Consider the following 16,092-nt stretch of genomic DNA (forward strand, 5'->3'; position numbering starts at 1 on the left):
CACATACTCTCAACTTCTGTTAGTCATTTCTAGTCTTGTCCAAATCTTCGTGACCCCTTTTGGATCATCTTGGTAAAAAGGGTTAAGTGACTTGCCTAGGGTCACACAGCTAGTAAAGTGTCTGAGACCAGATTTGAACATAGGGAGAAGAGTCTTTCTGACTCCAGGCCCAGCACTCTATTGACTGGGTCACCTAGTTGCCCTACTCCCAACTTACCTTTATATATAAAGCCTTTCCAGCCAGATAGCTTCCTCCTTCTCCACTGCTCCTGACTTGCCTCTCCTTTAGCACTGTAGATACTGGCTTGGAGTCTACTTCCTTCCCCTTTTATCAACAGAACCCTGGTCCTTCTTCCAGCCTTGCTGTAGTTCTAGGCCTTCTGGGGTAGGATGGATGGTCAGAAAGAAAAGGTAAATTTTCATCCTGTTTTCACTGCCTTGTCTACTAACACCTATGCAGTACCTAGTTGTCATCCTACCTCCTTACTTACCACTTACTGTAGAAAAGTTCCTTTTTTGTGAGGGAGTTAGAAGACTGGAAACAGTCTAGGTTGTACCTTCTGTTCTTTGTGTACCCAAACACCCACCATTATTCTATTTGTGTCTCCTTTCAAGTCTAAGTTGAGTGTAGAGGGAGGGACATAAGAGAACCTTCCTTAGAAATAGGGACTCAAATGATGGATTGAAAACGTGCTTGTAAAGCAAGCAAAAACTGAGGAAAATCAAGGTTTAGCTCTATCTACAAATGTCAGGGATGACTTTTATCCTCAGATTTCTGAGGCATTTTGAAATGTTGATTTTTCCCTATACTCTAGCAATAAAAATCCTTAGGAAAACCCCAGAAGGACATGCATAATATCTCCTTGGGCACAGGAATTATGAGAAGAAACCCTGAGAATGCCTTCTATGTTATACGTTACAAGAGGCAGAAAACCCTAATCAGAAACTCTTCATACTCTTTTTGCCTAAGCCCTGACCTTGAAACTGCAACTCAGGCAGCCAGAGATAGGTTGCCAATAATCTGAATGGTTTTCCCCTTAGAAATGTGGTTCAGCAAGGGGATTACAGTCTAATAGTATACAGTAAGATATAAAGAGCATTAGAGATGAGGGTTTCAGTCCTAGTTCTATTTAGTTGCTGTATGTCCCTGGATACATCACTTAACCTCACTACTTCTTTCTCATCTATATGGTGATAATAACACCTCTGCCTCTACCTAGTTCTCAGTTTTTGTGAGAGTCAAATAAGATCATGTCTTTAGAAGTACTTTGTCAATACCAGAAATCATTCAGATATGGTAGTAGTCCAGATACTAATACTTCAGGTACTTGATGAGTTATATGTGCTTTTGAAGGCTAGCCTGGAAACCCATCCATCTCATGACATAATAGATAATGGGAAAATGCATTTGTAGTTTTAAACAACTGACATGCCAATGAACTTTGGGCTCCCAACCTATGTTATAGCTATATGAACTAGCTGTCTTAAAAGATCTTAGAATGAAAATACTTATTAGTTTATGACCATTTATCCTTTACAAATAAAACCATATCTACTGAAAATAGCTTCCTTCCAAATCCACTGTGTTTTATATCTAATACTGGAGAAGGTGGAAAGTGAAGTTATAGTGATACATTTTCTTCAAACTCATATTATATGTTTCCCATCTAAATTATTTTTTTTTCAATAATTAAAGTAAACTTGGGAGAAGAGACTGCCAGGATAAAATGTGTAGTCACTGTTTTTATAGAAGCAGATTCTTTATAGCAAAGAGTTTATTATACCAAAACTTGATGATATCCAGATATCCAAACAACATTGGGCTTCAGCAAGTAACCCAACACAAACTTTTGCCATAAAATTATTTTATTGAAATGAAACATTTTATGTGAATACCCCCCACAAAAAAAAAAATAGTAGTTAGCAAACTTACCTGAATCTTATGGATTCATTAGATGATCAAAAGGCAAATGGTTTTCTGAAAGTTTTTTAAACTATGAAATGTTATACACTATAGCTTTGCTCTAACACTCTTCACCATGGCATAGATATGGGTGGTAGGTAGCCCCAGATTTCACTCCACCCAAAGAAATTTATTGCAGGGAATAGAAGTTTATTTTGGGAAAACTTTGCCTATGGTATTGCTCTATAACACAACATGACTGTATATTTTTGAAGGCAAGTATTGCTTCATTTTGATCCTTGTACCCATGGGATCTGGTATCTAGTAGGTATTTACCAATGCTATTGATTGGACGGCATCTTTGCAAAGTTCTTGTGTTAATTATATGGTAGTTATTCAAGTAATGTTTACTAAGTAAATGGCATAAATAATTGATTATAATTTCTAGAGCATTTACTAAGAAAAAGCATTCAGAGTTTTTTCCCATTTCAATCCTTAGGACTGGGATATTTTCCTTCCTTGCCCTAGAATTTAAGGAAATTAGCAGTACAATTATTTTACCTTAAAAATCTTAAAACACATTTCATGCTCTGTATTTGTCAAATATGACTTCAAAAACCATTTACACATTTCCACTGAGGTGCACCACACCATTTTTTTCTTTTTTGACATAATTGTTTTAGTTGCTTTATGTTTAGTTTTGAAGATGTTATTTCTTATTTTAGATTCATCCTTCTAAAGTCATTTTAACATATTTTAGTTATCTTTTTTTTTTTTGAGTTGGGTCTGTTTGGTGGTATTTTGTTTATTTTTTTCTTTCCTCCATTTTGGTTTTTCTTTTGTTTGTTTTTTTTTAACATTCCATGTGCATCCACCATTTCTTCCTGACAGTGACCTACCACAGGATCTTTGTCCTCTGTACAGGCCTGGAGAGTGGGAGGACCTGGCTTCTGAGAAGGATATAAATCCATTCAGTAAATTCAAATCTCTCAATAAAGAAAAAAGACAACAGAATGGAGAAACTACTACTCCCCTAATTTCCAAGTCAGCAAAACCTCTGGAGAAGTCAACAGATTACAATCTTCTTAAGTCATTTGACAATTCCATTCTAAGGGAGTCAGAGACCTTGGGATCGTCAAAGGAGGAACCTAAGGAGTTGGCTACTATGACTGCTGACATCCAGGAACCCTCCAAGGCAAAAACTGCATTGGATTCTAGAACCAAAGAAAACTCCCTTTTGGGAGAAGATGATGACTTTGTTGACCTGGAAGAACTTTCCTCCCAAACTGAAGGTGGAGGTGACGAAAAGGAAACTCCAAAGGAGTGCCTTTCTCTAGACTCAGAGGAGTCTAGAAAGGCCAGATCGAAAGGAACTAGTTCCACATTAGAAATATTGAACCAGCCAGCACTGGATCTTTCAAAAACAGAGTATGATACTGAGCTCAAAGGTGCTCTGGATTTAAAAACTTGTGAGAAACAAGATGTAGGACCTGAAGGGGACAAGCGGGCCATTTCTCCTCTAAATGAGGTGGAGTCAATGTTGAACATTCATAAAGATCTAGATAAAGTTAAACTTATTGAATTTTACCTTAATAAAAACAAGGAAGAGTCACAGTTACTTGAAAACTTAGAAAAGGCAGAAATTAGTGATGGCAAAAGCAATCTTCCCTTAGGCATAGATATTACTCTTAGCAGCTCAGTTCCTCAAGCAAATGAACCATTTGTTGAAGGCAGCAAGAAGCTAGGTAAAGGCTCTGAAAAAGAGCAATTTTCTTCAAAAATGGGTCCATCTACAGAAGAGAAGATTGTCAAAGAGTGTCTGGATGCCTCATTGGAATCCTCTCTGGAGAAGAGCTGCCAAGGTGCACAAGTGGATAGTAAATCAGAAATCAGATTGTGGCTGTTAAAGAGAATTCAGGTACCCATTGAAGGTAAGTGTGTGTGTGTGTGTGTGTGTGTGTGTGTGTGTGTGTGTGTGTAACAGCTTAACTTTCCAAATGCTGCATACATGGCAAAAATAGCAATACTGCCAATATTGAAAGAGCTCTTGATGTCTAATGGAGCATCTTAACACTTAGGGTAAAGATATTCATTTATATATTGGTGCTGGACTTAAACACACTAGGTTTGAAGGAAGTTGCTGATGGTGGGTGGGAAGGGAGTTTGTTTTTGACCTTTCAGAGAACTTTGGCTCATTAGTTTGGATCTTAAAAAGGTGCAAGAGGGGCAGAGCCAAGATGGCGGAGGAGAGGCTGTGACTCTCACAAGCTCCAGATAAACCCATCCACTCACTCCCAAATAATGCAGTTCAAAACAAAACAAAAAAACCCAGAGCAGCCTAATGCACATAAGACCAGAGTGAGACTATTTTTTCAACAAAAGGGTGCAAGAATGGTTTTCCAAAACCTTCTTTCTTCTGCAGTGCAAAAAAGGCAACGTACTACCTATTTGACTTTGGGACAGTCACTTAACCTCCCTGGGTCTCAGTTTCTTCATTTATAAAATGAGGAGGTTGCACTAGATGGTCTATCAGGTGCCTTCTAGCTCTGTACTTAGCCTATTATCTTCTGAGGTAGGCCATAATTTTGTCATGGTTCATAAGCATAGAGTCCATAGAGTCATTTTATTCAATAATCAATAAACATTTATTAGCAGTGGAGAATACAAATAAGAAAAAGAAAGCTCTTGACCTCAAAGAGTTTACAGTCTAATACATTTAGATTTTATCCACTTAGCTTTACAATCTAATCAATTATAATCTAATCCAGGTGGTTCTTTAAAAAAAAACAAAACCAAAACAACTGAGGTCTTTAATCAGGGCAAGTGAGTTGCAGCTCGAGGTACCACACAGCAAGTGCTGGGGTACTGCCCCCCCCACCCCTCCCCAGCAGTTCCTACCTTTTATTTCTAATAGATAAGATATTGTCCACAAACGTATATGTGAATGAAAATAGCACTAATGGATTTTATTTCTTCACCTTTTGTTAATCTTTCAGATGACTCTTTAGGGAAACAATATTGGGAGAGTTTGCACACCCACCAGAAACATAGATTTTTGCTTTTCTAAGAGTTTGTAGAGAGAAGTAAGTTCTACTGTTAGAAAAAATGAGTTTCATAAGGGCATTTATATTTTAGTGCTACCAAAATTTCCCTTTATACTGATCCTAGTATCTATAATTAAATTATTGGAAGCCTTTACTTTGTACAAGAAGATTTTTTTTAAATCACATTGAGCAAACAGTGTCTGTTAACTATTTAATTGAAATATTTGTTATTTTACTCGGGCTACAAAACTACATTGTCACTATATATCATTAGAGTATTTGGATTTTTAAAAAAAATTTGTTTAACATGGTTCAGATATGCTTCCATCAAAAGAGGAAAAGAGCAAGACACCACCAATGTTTCTGTGTATCAAAGTGGGAAAACCCATGAGAAAATCCTTTGCTACTCATAGCACGACTATGGTACAACAGTTCGGCAAGAGAAGAAAGCAGCCAGAGTACTGGTTTGCAGTTCCTCGGGAAAGGTATGTTGATAACAATACAAAATTGGAAATGTGCCTTGGAGCTTTGTTGTTGTTGTTGTTAGTCTGGCTCTTGAATAGGATTTGAAAAATTCTCTATTTCCATTGAATTTTGTTTGAAAGGACATTCTCTTAAGACTGAGTTGAGGGGGCAGCTAGGTGGTACAGTGGATAAAGCAACCACCCTGGATTCAGGAGGACCTGAGTTCAAATCCAGCCTCAGACACTCAACACTAGCTGTGTGACCCAGGGCAAGTCACTTAACCCTCATTGCCCCGCCAAAAAAAAAAAAAAAAAAAAGACTGAGTTGATCTGTGTTAAAATTTTTCTTTTCACTTCAACATATATACAATTCCTATTAAACATGATTGTAGATTAAAACATACAGTGCAAAAACTTCAGATATGATGGAATAATGATGGCAATAGCTGCCCATGATTCAGATGTATAAAAATTCTCTAAGAATGCCATTTGCTTAAAGCAAATGGGGAAAAAAAATCTCTTGCGGGTATAACGTTTTATGTTTGCTAACACAAGACACATGAATGGCCATCCTGGCCAGGTTCCTTACTTTGACTAACAGAGTTCTGTACACCTCATCTACACCCCTCCAAAAAAAAAAAAAATACATGCTGCCTGGAATCCCATCTGTGCTCCTCCTATTTGGCTGCCTATCACTCCGACTCAATCACCATGACTGGAAAGGTGATGCAGAAAAAGGAGAGGAGAGTCTTTGTTTTCACATTCAAAGCTGGAGCTTAGAATGAGTTTTTCCATAGAAACTCATTACAAAAACTTTATAATTATTAATCTTCTTTGTTGGATTGTCAGGTTTTAATTCAACTACCAAGGATTAAATGGATGGATGCAGGTTATCCTGGGGTCCTTGACATTATTTTGAACATTGTTGCTAGGGAAGATGCCTATGGGGTTTTAAACAGCCAATTTTAATGTCTAAAGTAAAATCTGTTTTACATGTTAGGCCCTGCTTGCCTGATGCAATGTTACTGAAATCACTTACAGTAATAGTTGCAGAATAATTCCGGCAATACAGTATGGCCCATACCAGTAACTACTTCAGTTTCAAACAAGAAATTTTTCATAGCGAACATCATTTTTTCAAGCTGTTATTCAACTGATTTTTGTGGTCTGTAGAACATGTGTCATTGGAAGAATTCCATTATACTGCATTTTATAGTGACAGTAACTTATTGGCTTTTGTCCAGCAAACAAGCAAATTTAGTCTCCTTGATGAAACTAATTTTTAATTAACAAGAGACTGGCTTGGAATTTTATGTGACTCTTGAAAGCAACCTTTCACCTTCAATTAGTATGGGACAGTAGAAAGAGTGCTAAACTTGGAGTCAGGGACTTGAATTCAAATCCCACCTCTGACATTTGCTACATATATGACCTTGAACAAGTCACTGAACCTTGGGGCAGCTAGGTGGTGCAGTGGATAGAGCACCGGCCCTGGATTCAGGAGTACCTGAGTTCAAATCTGGCCTCAGACACCTAACACTTACTAGCTGTGTGACCCTGGGCAAGTCACTTAACCCCAACTGCCTCACCAAAAAAAAACCCAAAAAACAAGTCACTGAACCTATCTGGGCCTCAGTTTCCTGATCTGTAAGATGAGGAGGGTCCCCTCAAACAGAGTTCCCTCAACAAGCATTTCAGATTTTCTCCATAAAAATTTTCTTCTTGGTGTTTTGGTCACTGGGATATCAGATGAACCTCTGAGGTCCCTTCCAGCTCCAGCTGTATGGTTTATGACATTATTGAAGGAATCTGATACTTGTTAATGATTTTGCTATTTGCTAAGCAAAAAGTACTGGCACTTGGCAGGCACAGGGTACTCCCCTTTGGGAGGAGGGTGTATAGACTGGTACCTCCAGGGAAAATGTCTTAAGATGTGTTGGAGGGATCAGACAATTCTATTGGCTGGTCCCTACTCAGACTTTAAAGTGTAGAACCAGAGAGAAGGAAAGAGGTCTTCTAATCTTAGCATATAGAGTTTGGTATTCCCTGTGCTTAGAACTATGAAAGTGCTGCAAACTAATCAGAAATAATTTTTGGTGCATCTCACTATCAAAGCAGATTATCTTTTTCCCTTTTGACTCCCACATGATATTCCCATAACTTTTGCTTGCTTTTCTATTGAAGTTCTTAATAAATGCTTCTTGCCTGCCTGCCTTTGTGATTACAGCTGCATTCTGGGGGGGCTGAACAAAGTGGTCACCCTGCCCACTAGATTCTCTTTGTACATATCCCCTAGACTATGAAATCACCTTTCAGTTTAACCAGTATTTATTAAGTGCTTGTTATTGAGTCAAATTTAGTGCTAGGCTCTGGAATCAGAAAGGCCAAACAATCTCTGCCCTCAAGGAGTTTATTTTTACTATCTTGAACATAATTCTGATGTATTTTACTTTACCTTTTCTTTGATTTGCTCCTCCTGAAAAATATGTGAAATTTCATTCATCTGTGATGTTTTTTTCAAAGTTTGTCCCTTCTTTTCTATTACTTTTGCCAGTTATATTAGGTATGAACTGGATTGTTCCTACTTCAATTATACTGTGGTCTAGAGCCTAGTTTCTTAAACTATGGGTCACAACCCCTTATATGGAAGTCACAAAAATTTAGCAACAGTAAAAGGTTATGCATACCTATTTTATATACTTATATACCTGGGGTCAAGTAAAAATTTCTTGGGCAAAAAGGGGTTGAATGGAAAAAGTTAAAGAAGCCCTTGTCTAGAGCTTCTTGTAGCTTTACATGTGTCCTGTTGCTATGATGGAAATAGAGAGTGAGAAGAAAACTCTTCTGCTGCCCATCTGTTCTACTTCTTCACCTTTTACTAGACCTGGCTGTTAAGAATTGGTGTTTATGGTAATGTACAAAATCTCCCAAGTGAGTGGTCACCTTTAAAGCTTTGGAGTAGGTTCAGGGTCATTCAGCCAGCTAGACATTTAAGCAGCCACTTTTGACATTCTCAGATACCTATTATTGTGATCCTCATATCTCCTTCCAGGGGTTTCGTATTAAATGGAAGTTGGCTCTATTCCTCATAATCATGAAACCTTTACAAACCCTCCAAGGGCTCCTGAATGTTTGTATAGTACTTTAGAATAAGGCTATAGCAGCACCTTCTGGAAATGTCACAGGATCTCTACCCCCAGACTTTTTCCATAAGCATCGGAATGGGAATTTAGAGCTTTAATTTCATTGGTATAGGGAACACCTGGGTAAGGAAACTTCCCTAGCAATGCAGGTCAGCACTTAATCTGCAACTTATAGTCTCAGAGACTTGCCTGGACCACTGAGGTATTAAGTGACCTGCCAAGGGTCACATAGCTAGTGTATGTCAAACTTGAACTAGGTATTCCTGCTTTCAATGCTGATTTTTTATTCATTCCACCACCCTACCTGTTGCTAAATTAGACAAGAAAAATTGATATATATGTAATCCCATTTCTGTAGTTTTTTAATTTAATTTTTTCAATGAATAAAAATGAATTTTCTCTCTGTCCCACCTCACCTTCATAATTGTCAAAGTTGGGGGGGGGCAGCTAGGTGGCCCAGGAGATAAAGCACCAGCCCTGGATTCAGGAGGACCTGAGTTCAAATCCAGCCTCAGACACTTGACACTAGCTGTGTGACCCTGGGCAAGTCACTTAACCCTCATTGCCCTGCAAACCCCCCCCCCCAAAAAAAAAACAAAAACAAAAATAATTGTCAAAGTGGGGGACAAGGGACAGACAGGAAGAGACTCTTCTAAAAAATATACATAGTCAAGCAAAACAAATTCTTGCATGGCCAGATCTAAAAAAATATAGTTCAATCTGTGCCCTACGTCTTACACATCTCTCTTAGGAAGTGGGATTCACGTTTTACCATTGTTCCTCTGAAATCATGATTGATCCTTGCAATGGTCATAGTTCTTTTTTTTTTTTTTGATAAAAATTTTTGTCAATTAACAAGCATTTATTGTGTCTTCCTCTTATCTTCCCTTTACCTCCAAAACAAAACCCCTAATTTTGTATCTGATTGCAAAAATTAGTTTGAAATACTTTACAAACTTTGGGAGAAATGTGGTAAGATATTCCATTAGTTCTCTCTATACTGTTTATTAAAATGGTTTTTCATCAAAAAATATTTAATGTCTACCTCATATACAATACTATACTATAAGGTATCTATAATATGTATAACATATGTATAAACATATAAGGTAGTAAGGATAGAGGTCAAAGTATCCCATTTGTTGTGTTGTCTAGATGAGAGAACTTTTAAAATTAAATCACATAATCAGAACTGAATATGAACAAGCCCTGTATACTTGCTTGAATCAATCAGTCAAAGCCATTGTGTGAGAGACTAGGCAGGATTGAGTTGTGGTAGAAAAAAGAGAGAGATTGAGAAGAGTAACATGCTCTTCAGCACCTGGAGAGGAGGGAAGGAAGGAATAGAGTGTTATTTTGCATGTCTTATTTGATCTTCACAACAACCCTGCAAGGTAGATGTTAGTATTTTACAGTTGAGGAAACTGAGATTAAGTAAATTGCCAAAGGTCATGCAGCTAGTAAATGTCTGAGGCTAGATTTGAACTCAGGACTTCCTAACTCTAGGCTCAGTGCTCTATCCGCTGCCCCACCAGCTGCCTCCAGGAAGAGCTAGGCTTTAGGAAGTCCCTTAAAAAGGTCAGCTCTCTCCGCAACTTCCCCTCTCAGTGCATATCCGTACACACACACACACACACACACACACACACACACACACACACACACACACACACACACACAGAGTTTCCAGTGAACTGAATTTTGCCCTCATTTGAAAAGAGGTCAGGGTTTAACTCAAGATATAAATGCAATTTTAGGCAGAGAGCCCAATCTCCACTAGTCCTTAGAAATTGTCCTACCTTGGGGCTCAGACTAACTGTAACTGAATTCATAAATTTTCTCTAAAATAAAGCCCCTAAAGCCAAAAAGAAGGGAACCAGGTGGACCTTAGAAGCCATTATATTGTCTCACAGGCTTAAAAATAAGCAAATTCTTTTAGCGCAGCATTAAAATTATATCAATGTCATATATTACATGTATATAATTGTATTAATAATAGTTAACATTTATGTAGTGTTTATTACATGCCAGGCACTGTGGTAAGCACTTCACATTTTTTATTTCATTTGACCCTCACAACAACCCTGGGAGGTAGGTACTATTTTACAGTTCAGGAAACTGAGGAGAAGTGACGTGCCCCGGCTCACATAGCTAGTGGTACCTGGGGTCTGATTTGAACTCATGTCTTCCTGGCTCTAAGCCTGGCACTCTGTCCACTCCAACACTTATTTTAATTATTATCCCTGCCCAGGAAGATGGAATAATGCTAGTAACTTACACTTAACACTAATCAAGAAGTCTGTGAGAATTCATTTCTATCCCTGGTAATTTTTGGAGGCTTTCAAGCCATCATGCTAAGTGTTTTTTCCCTGTTTTTGAAAGAAACAATAATTCGTATTCAGACATCAGGGTTTTTCCCCTCTTTGGTTCAATCATATATAATGTCTTAATCTCAGAAGAGGCAATTTTATGTTCTATCTGACTACTTAGCTTTTTAAAAGGGGTGATTTAAGCAAAAGCAGTGGTGTGGAACTTGCCAACCTGTGTATAAATATTTAATCCAGGCTGAATTAGTTGGTTATAGTGGTTTGAATAATAAGTAAGCTGACTTTTTTTTCTTTAGTGAAGCAATAGTTACTTGCTTAAGGAAAAAGGGGTCCTTGTAAAATCATATTTAGATTCTAAATCATCTTATGAATACAAATCTGTAAATTTTAAATCAAGTACTGTCAAAGAAGTTCTACAGGGGGTTCTTTCTTATAATGTACATAGAGTTAAACCCAGTGACCTAGTGCAGTGGAAAGTATTCTGGATTTGAAATTAGAGATCTGGGTTCAAATTCCAACTATGTTACTTGCTACTTGTGCAAGTTACTTAAACCTTGCAGGCCTCCGTTTTCTTGTGTAAAAACAGAGTGTTGGATTAGATGGTTTCTAAAGTCCTTTCTAAATCTAAAGCTCTAAATCTATTCCCCATGAGGATCTTTTTATCTTGAAGTGGTTGTGATTCTAGGGCAGCTAGGTGGCACAGTGGATAGAGCTCTGGGCCTGGAGTCAGGGAAACTCTTCTTCCTGAGTTCAAATCCAGCCTCAGATACTTATTAGCTCTGTGACCCTGGGCAGGTCACTTAACCCTGTTTGCCTTAGTTTCCTCATCTGTGATATGAGCTGGAGAAGGAAATGGCAAACCACTCCAGCCTCTTTGCCAAGGAAACCCCAAATGGGGTCCTGAAGAGTCAGACACAACTGAACAACTGAACAAAGCTAGATTGAAAAAAATATATATTCTAGGCAATAGTGTGAGTTTTCAAGTCAAAAGTGTTATTTGAGTAAATTATTGCCCCACGAGATCATTTTTTATATTGGTGATATAGTTTTGTAATAATCTAGGACCACCGCTGTGGTATTACCATCCTGCCTTGGCATTTGTGGGAAGCTTGTAAGGAACACTTGTAAAACTGTTCAAAAGTGGCATCTCCTGGCTATCTTAGGTTACATCTCCCAGAAACATAAGTGGAACATTACTTCTATAATTCTATAAATACTAAACAGCTATGTGTCATGCATTATACTAATTCTGGGGATGCAAATATGAAACAAGATATCATCCCTGTCATTAAGAAATTTATAATCTAATATTATACCAGTAATCTATCCAAAGATTTGTTACCAAGATGTGATCCTTTGCCATAGATGCCACCTAGAAAAATCATTTAACCAGTTTTCTTCATTGTATTAGTTTATAAACTCAGTGACTGGTTTAGACTGTCTTTTATAATCTTGTGCACTGTGGTGTCATGGAAAGGGTACTACATTTGGAGCCAGAGGACAGAGGTTCAAATTCTACCTCTGCTACTTACTGTTTGTGACCTTAACCTTAGTATACATAGGTGGAAATTCTCTCAATTTCTCATCTGGAAAATGAGGTACCTCTAAAGACTCCTTTGGCTTTCAAATTGGTCTCTAGGAACTTACCTGAGCATCCAAATTTATTTAGTGGCCACTCGTGTAGAAGCTTCTTATTGATGATATCAAACTGGGTAGATAGATAAACTCAGTAAACTATTAGGTAGAAACCGACTTTCCTATCCTGCATCTAGTGACCATTGACATATAAAGATCATGATCTCACATATTGTAACCCATATAAAGATCACGTCCTCATTTTTGTGACCTACCTTTTAGTTCCTGGAACATATAACTGATCTTCCCCCTCCCCTCCATTATTAAGTCTTTCAAAAGATGAAAGTTGCCACTCTAATTCTGAGATATTTAGAATGGGCAGTCCACTTGTTCATGTTATAGCCATGAGTTGTTAAGCCACACAGAGATCTGATGTAATTCTTGTGGCTAATAATAAGTCAAGTTCTTATGGTACTTTTAAGAGCTTGCATCTCTATAATGCTAGAGTACAAGTCATATCCTGGTATTTTGTAGATGAAGAAGTAGGCTCATGCCTTACCTCAAGTCATAGCTAGTCAGTGGGGATTTGAACTCTCAAATCTAAGTTCTTTTCACTACAGAAGAAAACACCAGTTTAGCTACCACATTTAGAAATAAAATATTTTCTTATATCCAGATCACCAACACTGGGACTCTACAATATCTAGATCAGTTTTACTATTGCCTAAAACTTTCCTAGTAGCCCAGACAATGAAATGCAAAGGACAAACTAACCACCAAATTCTCTGTATCCAAAGAAGGGAATGCATCTTTTGTCCACCCACAGTTGGGTGAAGAAGAAGCTCCGCATTAATTACAGTTCTCTGCTAAGGTTGAGAAAATATTAAAATAGGAACAGAGAGAGATGAGAAGGATATGATTATACATATACAACCTATATCAGATTGCTTGCTGCCTTGAGGAAGAGTCAGGGAAGCAAAGGAGGGAGAAAAATTTGGAACTCAAATCTTACAAAAATGAGTGTTGAGAGGTGAGAATGTAGGGAGGCTCAGGAAGTCATTTGGCTGTTAAGATGGTACAGATGCAGAGCTTTCCATGAGGGATTTGTCCTAGGATACTACTTATGTCTATCTGGGTAACCTTAGAGTTTGAGAAGGGTAATTTGACCACCTTCATAATTAGGTGATGGGAGCTGGATGGTAGGATGGAAATAATACCAGACAGACTAGTATTCAGGACACTGAGCTTCTTATCCCAGCAACATAGAAACAACAGAGCTTAGCATTTACTTAACACAAATAATAGTAGGAAGCTACAAGATGGTGTACTCTTCCACCAGTGGGCTATACCAAAGGGTGTCCTGGAACCAGCTTGTATAGGCTCTGGAAAGCCAGCTGTTATATTTGCATTGTGAGCATTTATACATTAGAAATCTGCAAATGCTACAAATCAGGGTTTGATTTGTTTTTGTTGATTGCTGAGACTTAAGAAAGTAATAGAGGAAATGCTAATATTGCAGATTAAACTTAAAAATGTGTCATGCACATTTAATTTTTAGAGAGCTACTTGTTAAACATTTACCAGCACACCTCTGGCTATACCCCAAGTGAGTGGTTGCCATATGCTCACCCCATGGCCTCAAGTGTCATGGAATTTCCACCTATGGCTACTAAGGTTTCTTCTACACCCCTAAATGAATTAGCCTTGAAAAGTTTTCTGAGGTCATTTTGCATGCCCCTTGATAAGGTAGATTTTGTGCCACTTGACTCTAGTGAAAAAAAAATGCCATTCTTAACTACCAGCATACATGAAACCCCCTCTTCCTGGATGTTAGTGCCACCATGTTAAACGTTAGGAAACGCAGAGAAAAATAAGATCATCCCTATCCTAAAGGAGTTTACATTCTACCGGGACATAATACATTCACTGCCTTCTTTCTAGAATCTTTGAGGGAAAAGCACTTTGCAAAACTTAAAATATTATAAAAATGTAAGTTATTTTTCTTGCTGTAAACTTTTTCTCAAAGACAAGAAGCAGGCAGCAGAAATGGAAGTATGTGGTTTCAGGAACTCAACCATAGCATTCACACATATTTCCTTTCTGGTTTTCCCCCAAAATATAAGTCACTTAGGTGTTTCTACAAATTCCTAGAAATGTAGTATGAAGTACCAGAATATGAAACAACTGTATACACTCATCTCCTGACAACATTCCAAAGGATTTTATTTCTTTCCCTTAACACTAACAGCAATACGGGAAGTGGGGGAGGATGTAAGACATCTAATCTAATTTAAGAAAACAGTTTGCTTTAGAGAATCCAAAAGTGAATGTGGGTTCTACTTAGATGGATTAAAACCAGGACTCAGAGGCCATCTACAGGTCAGAATGGGAAACAACACCTTTTAGATCATGGATTTGATAATGTGCAGGGGCCACATTCTCTGGCCTAACTCATCTGCTGAGGAAACCAAATGGCAAAAGAATACAAGTGCAAGAAATAGGCTTCTGAACTAAAATAAGAAATGTTCTATCACCACCTTGGAATATTGGGAAGGAAAGGTGGGATAGGAGAGGAAACATAGATTCTTCATCCCATTCACCCAGAGACCTTATTCTTAAAAGTCAGTAGCCCTGCTATCAATTAAATCAATTAAATAATGCTTTTTATGGGGGGGGTGCAAATAGCCCATTTCCATTCTTTATACCTTCAGGAGTAAGCTTTCATGCTTACTCAAGCCTAGATATGTTAAACCATAGCCTTGTGCTACTTAGGAAAATATAGGAGTTTACTACATATACCATATAAATACTCACTTCTGGGTTGTCCACTTCAGAATGTGCTTTTCTGATGTCTCCATCTCACTTGATTCTCTTCAGAAATTTGTCATCTTCTATTCCACCCCCAAAATCCTACCCCTGTCTTTGCCATTGACTGGTCTTTTAAAAGGATTTGCCATATTGTTTGATAGTATGTTCTTAAATCTAGTGTTAATGCAATTACTATTTTTTTAATTTCTCTAACTGATCCTATAGGTCTAGGATACACTACCTATGACAGTGGAACCAGGATATAACACCTGAAGCCATTGGTAGTACCATGATACCATTCCTGACCATGTGTACCATATCATTTTCTCTTCCCTTTTCCTCCTCTCTTTCCACCTTTTTTTTTGCACTATTTTTTCCAGCCCTTGTTCTTCCTGCCTTGGTTATGCCTGTAAAAATCTTTTTACTGACTAGGGGGGACTAATCTGACTGCAGGACCTAATCTAACTGGGTGACTATATGACTGCTATTCATTTAATATGGGCCGTTTATAAAGTTCCACCACACTTGCTCCTCCCAAATTGATAAGCAAAAGATTAAGAAGCCTCTTCCATTTTAACAGCAGAGGGTTTATTTATGAGATACAATTTAAAATTAAGAATAAAGGGAAATCGGGGCAGCTAGGTGGCTCAGTGGATAAAGTGCTGGCCTTGGATTTAGGAGTACCTGAGTTCAAATACAGTCTCAGACACTTGACACTAACTGTGTGACCCTGGGCAAGTCACTTAACCCTCATTGCCCTGTAAAAAAAAAAAAAAAAAAAGAATACAGGGAAATAAAATGTACAACCTGACTGCTTTCTGTTGTGTC

At 37.9% G+C, this 16,092-nt stretch overlaps 1 protein-coding gene across 2 annotated transcripts in view; it reads left to right on the top strand.

Moving 5' to 3' along the window:
* NCOA7 (nuclear receptor coactivator 7) overlaps positions 1 to 16,092 on the top strand; it is a 196,356-nt gene that overhangs the window by 161,129 nt on the left and 19,135 nt on the right. The window contains exons 9-10 of one of the 2 annotated variants that reach the window (XM_044002156.1): positions 2,795 to 3,834; positions 5,264 to 5,432. In XM_044002156.1, the coding sequence (XP_043858091.1) occupies positions 2,795 to 3,834; positions 5,264 to 5,432 (1,209 nt within the window). The remainder of the gene's footprint in view (positions 1 to 2,794; positions 3,835 to 5,263; positions 5,433 to 16,092) is intronic. The other variant, XM_044002157.1, reaches the window with a different exon arrangement.

This window comes from Dromiciops gliroides, chromosome 4 (genome assembly GCF_019393635.1).
Source record: "Dromiciops gliroides isolate mDroGli1 chromosome 4, mDroGli1.pri, whole genome shotgun sequence".
In the NCBI taxonomy this organism is placed as follows: domain Eukaryota; kingdom Metazoa; phylum Chordata; class Mammalia; order Microbiotheria; family Microbiotheriidae; genus Dromiciops; species Dromiciops gliroides.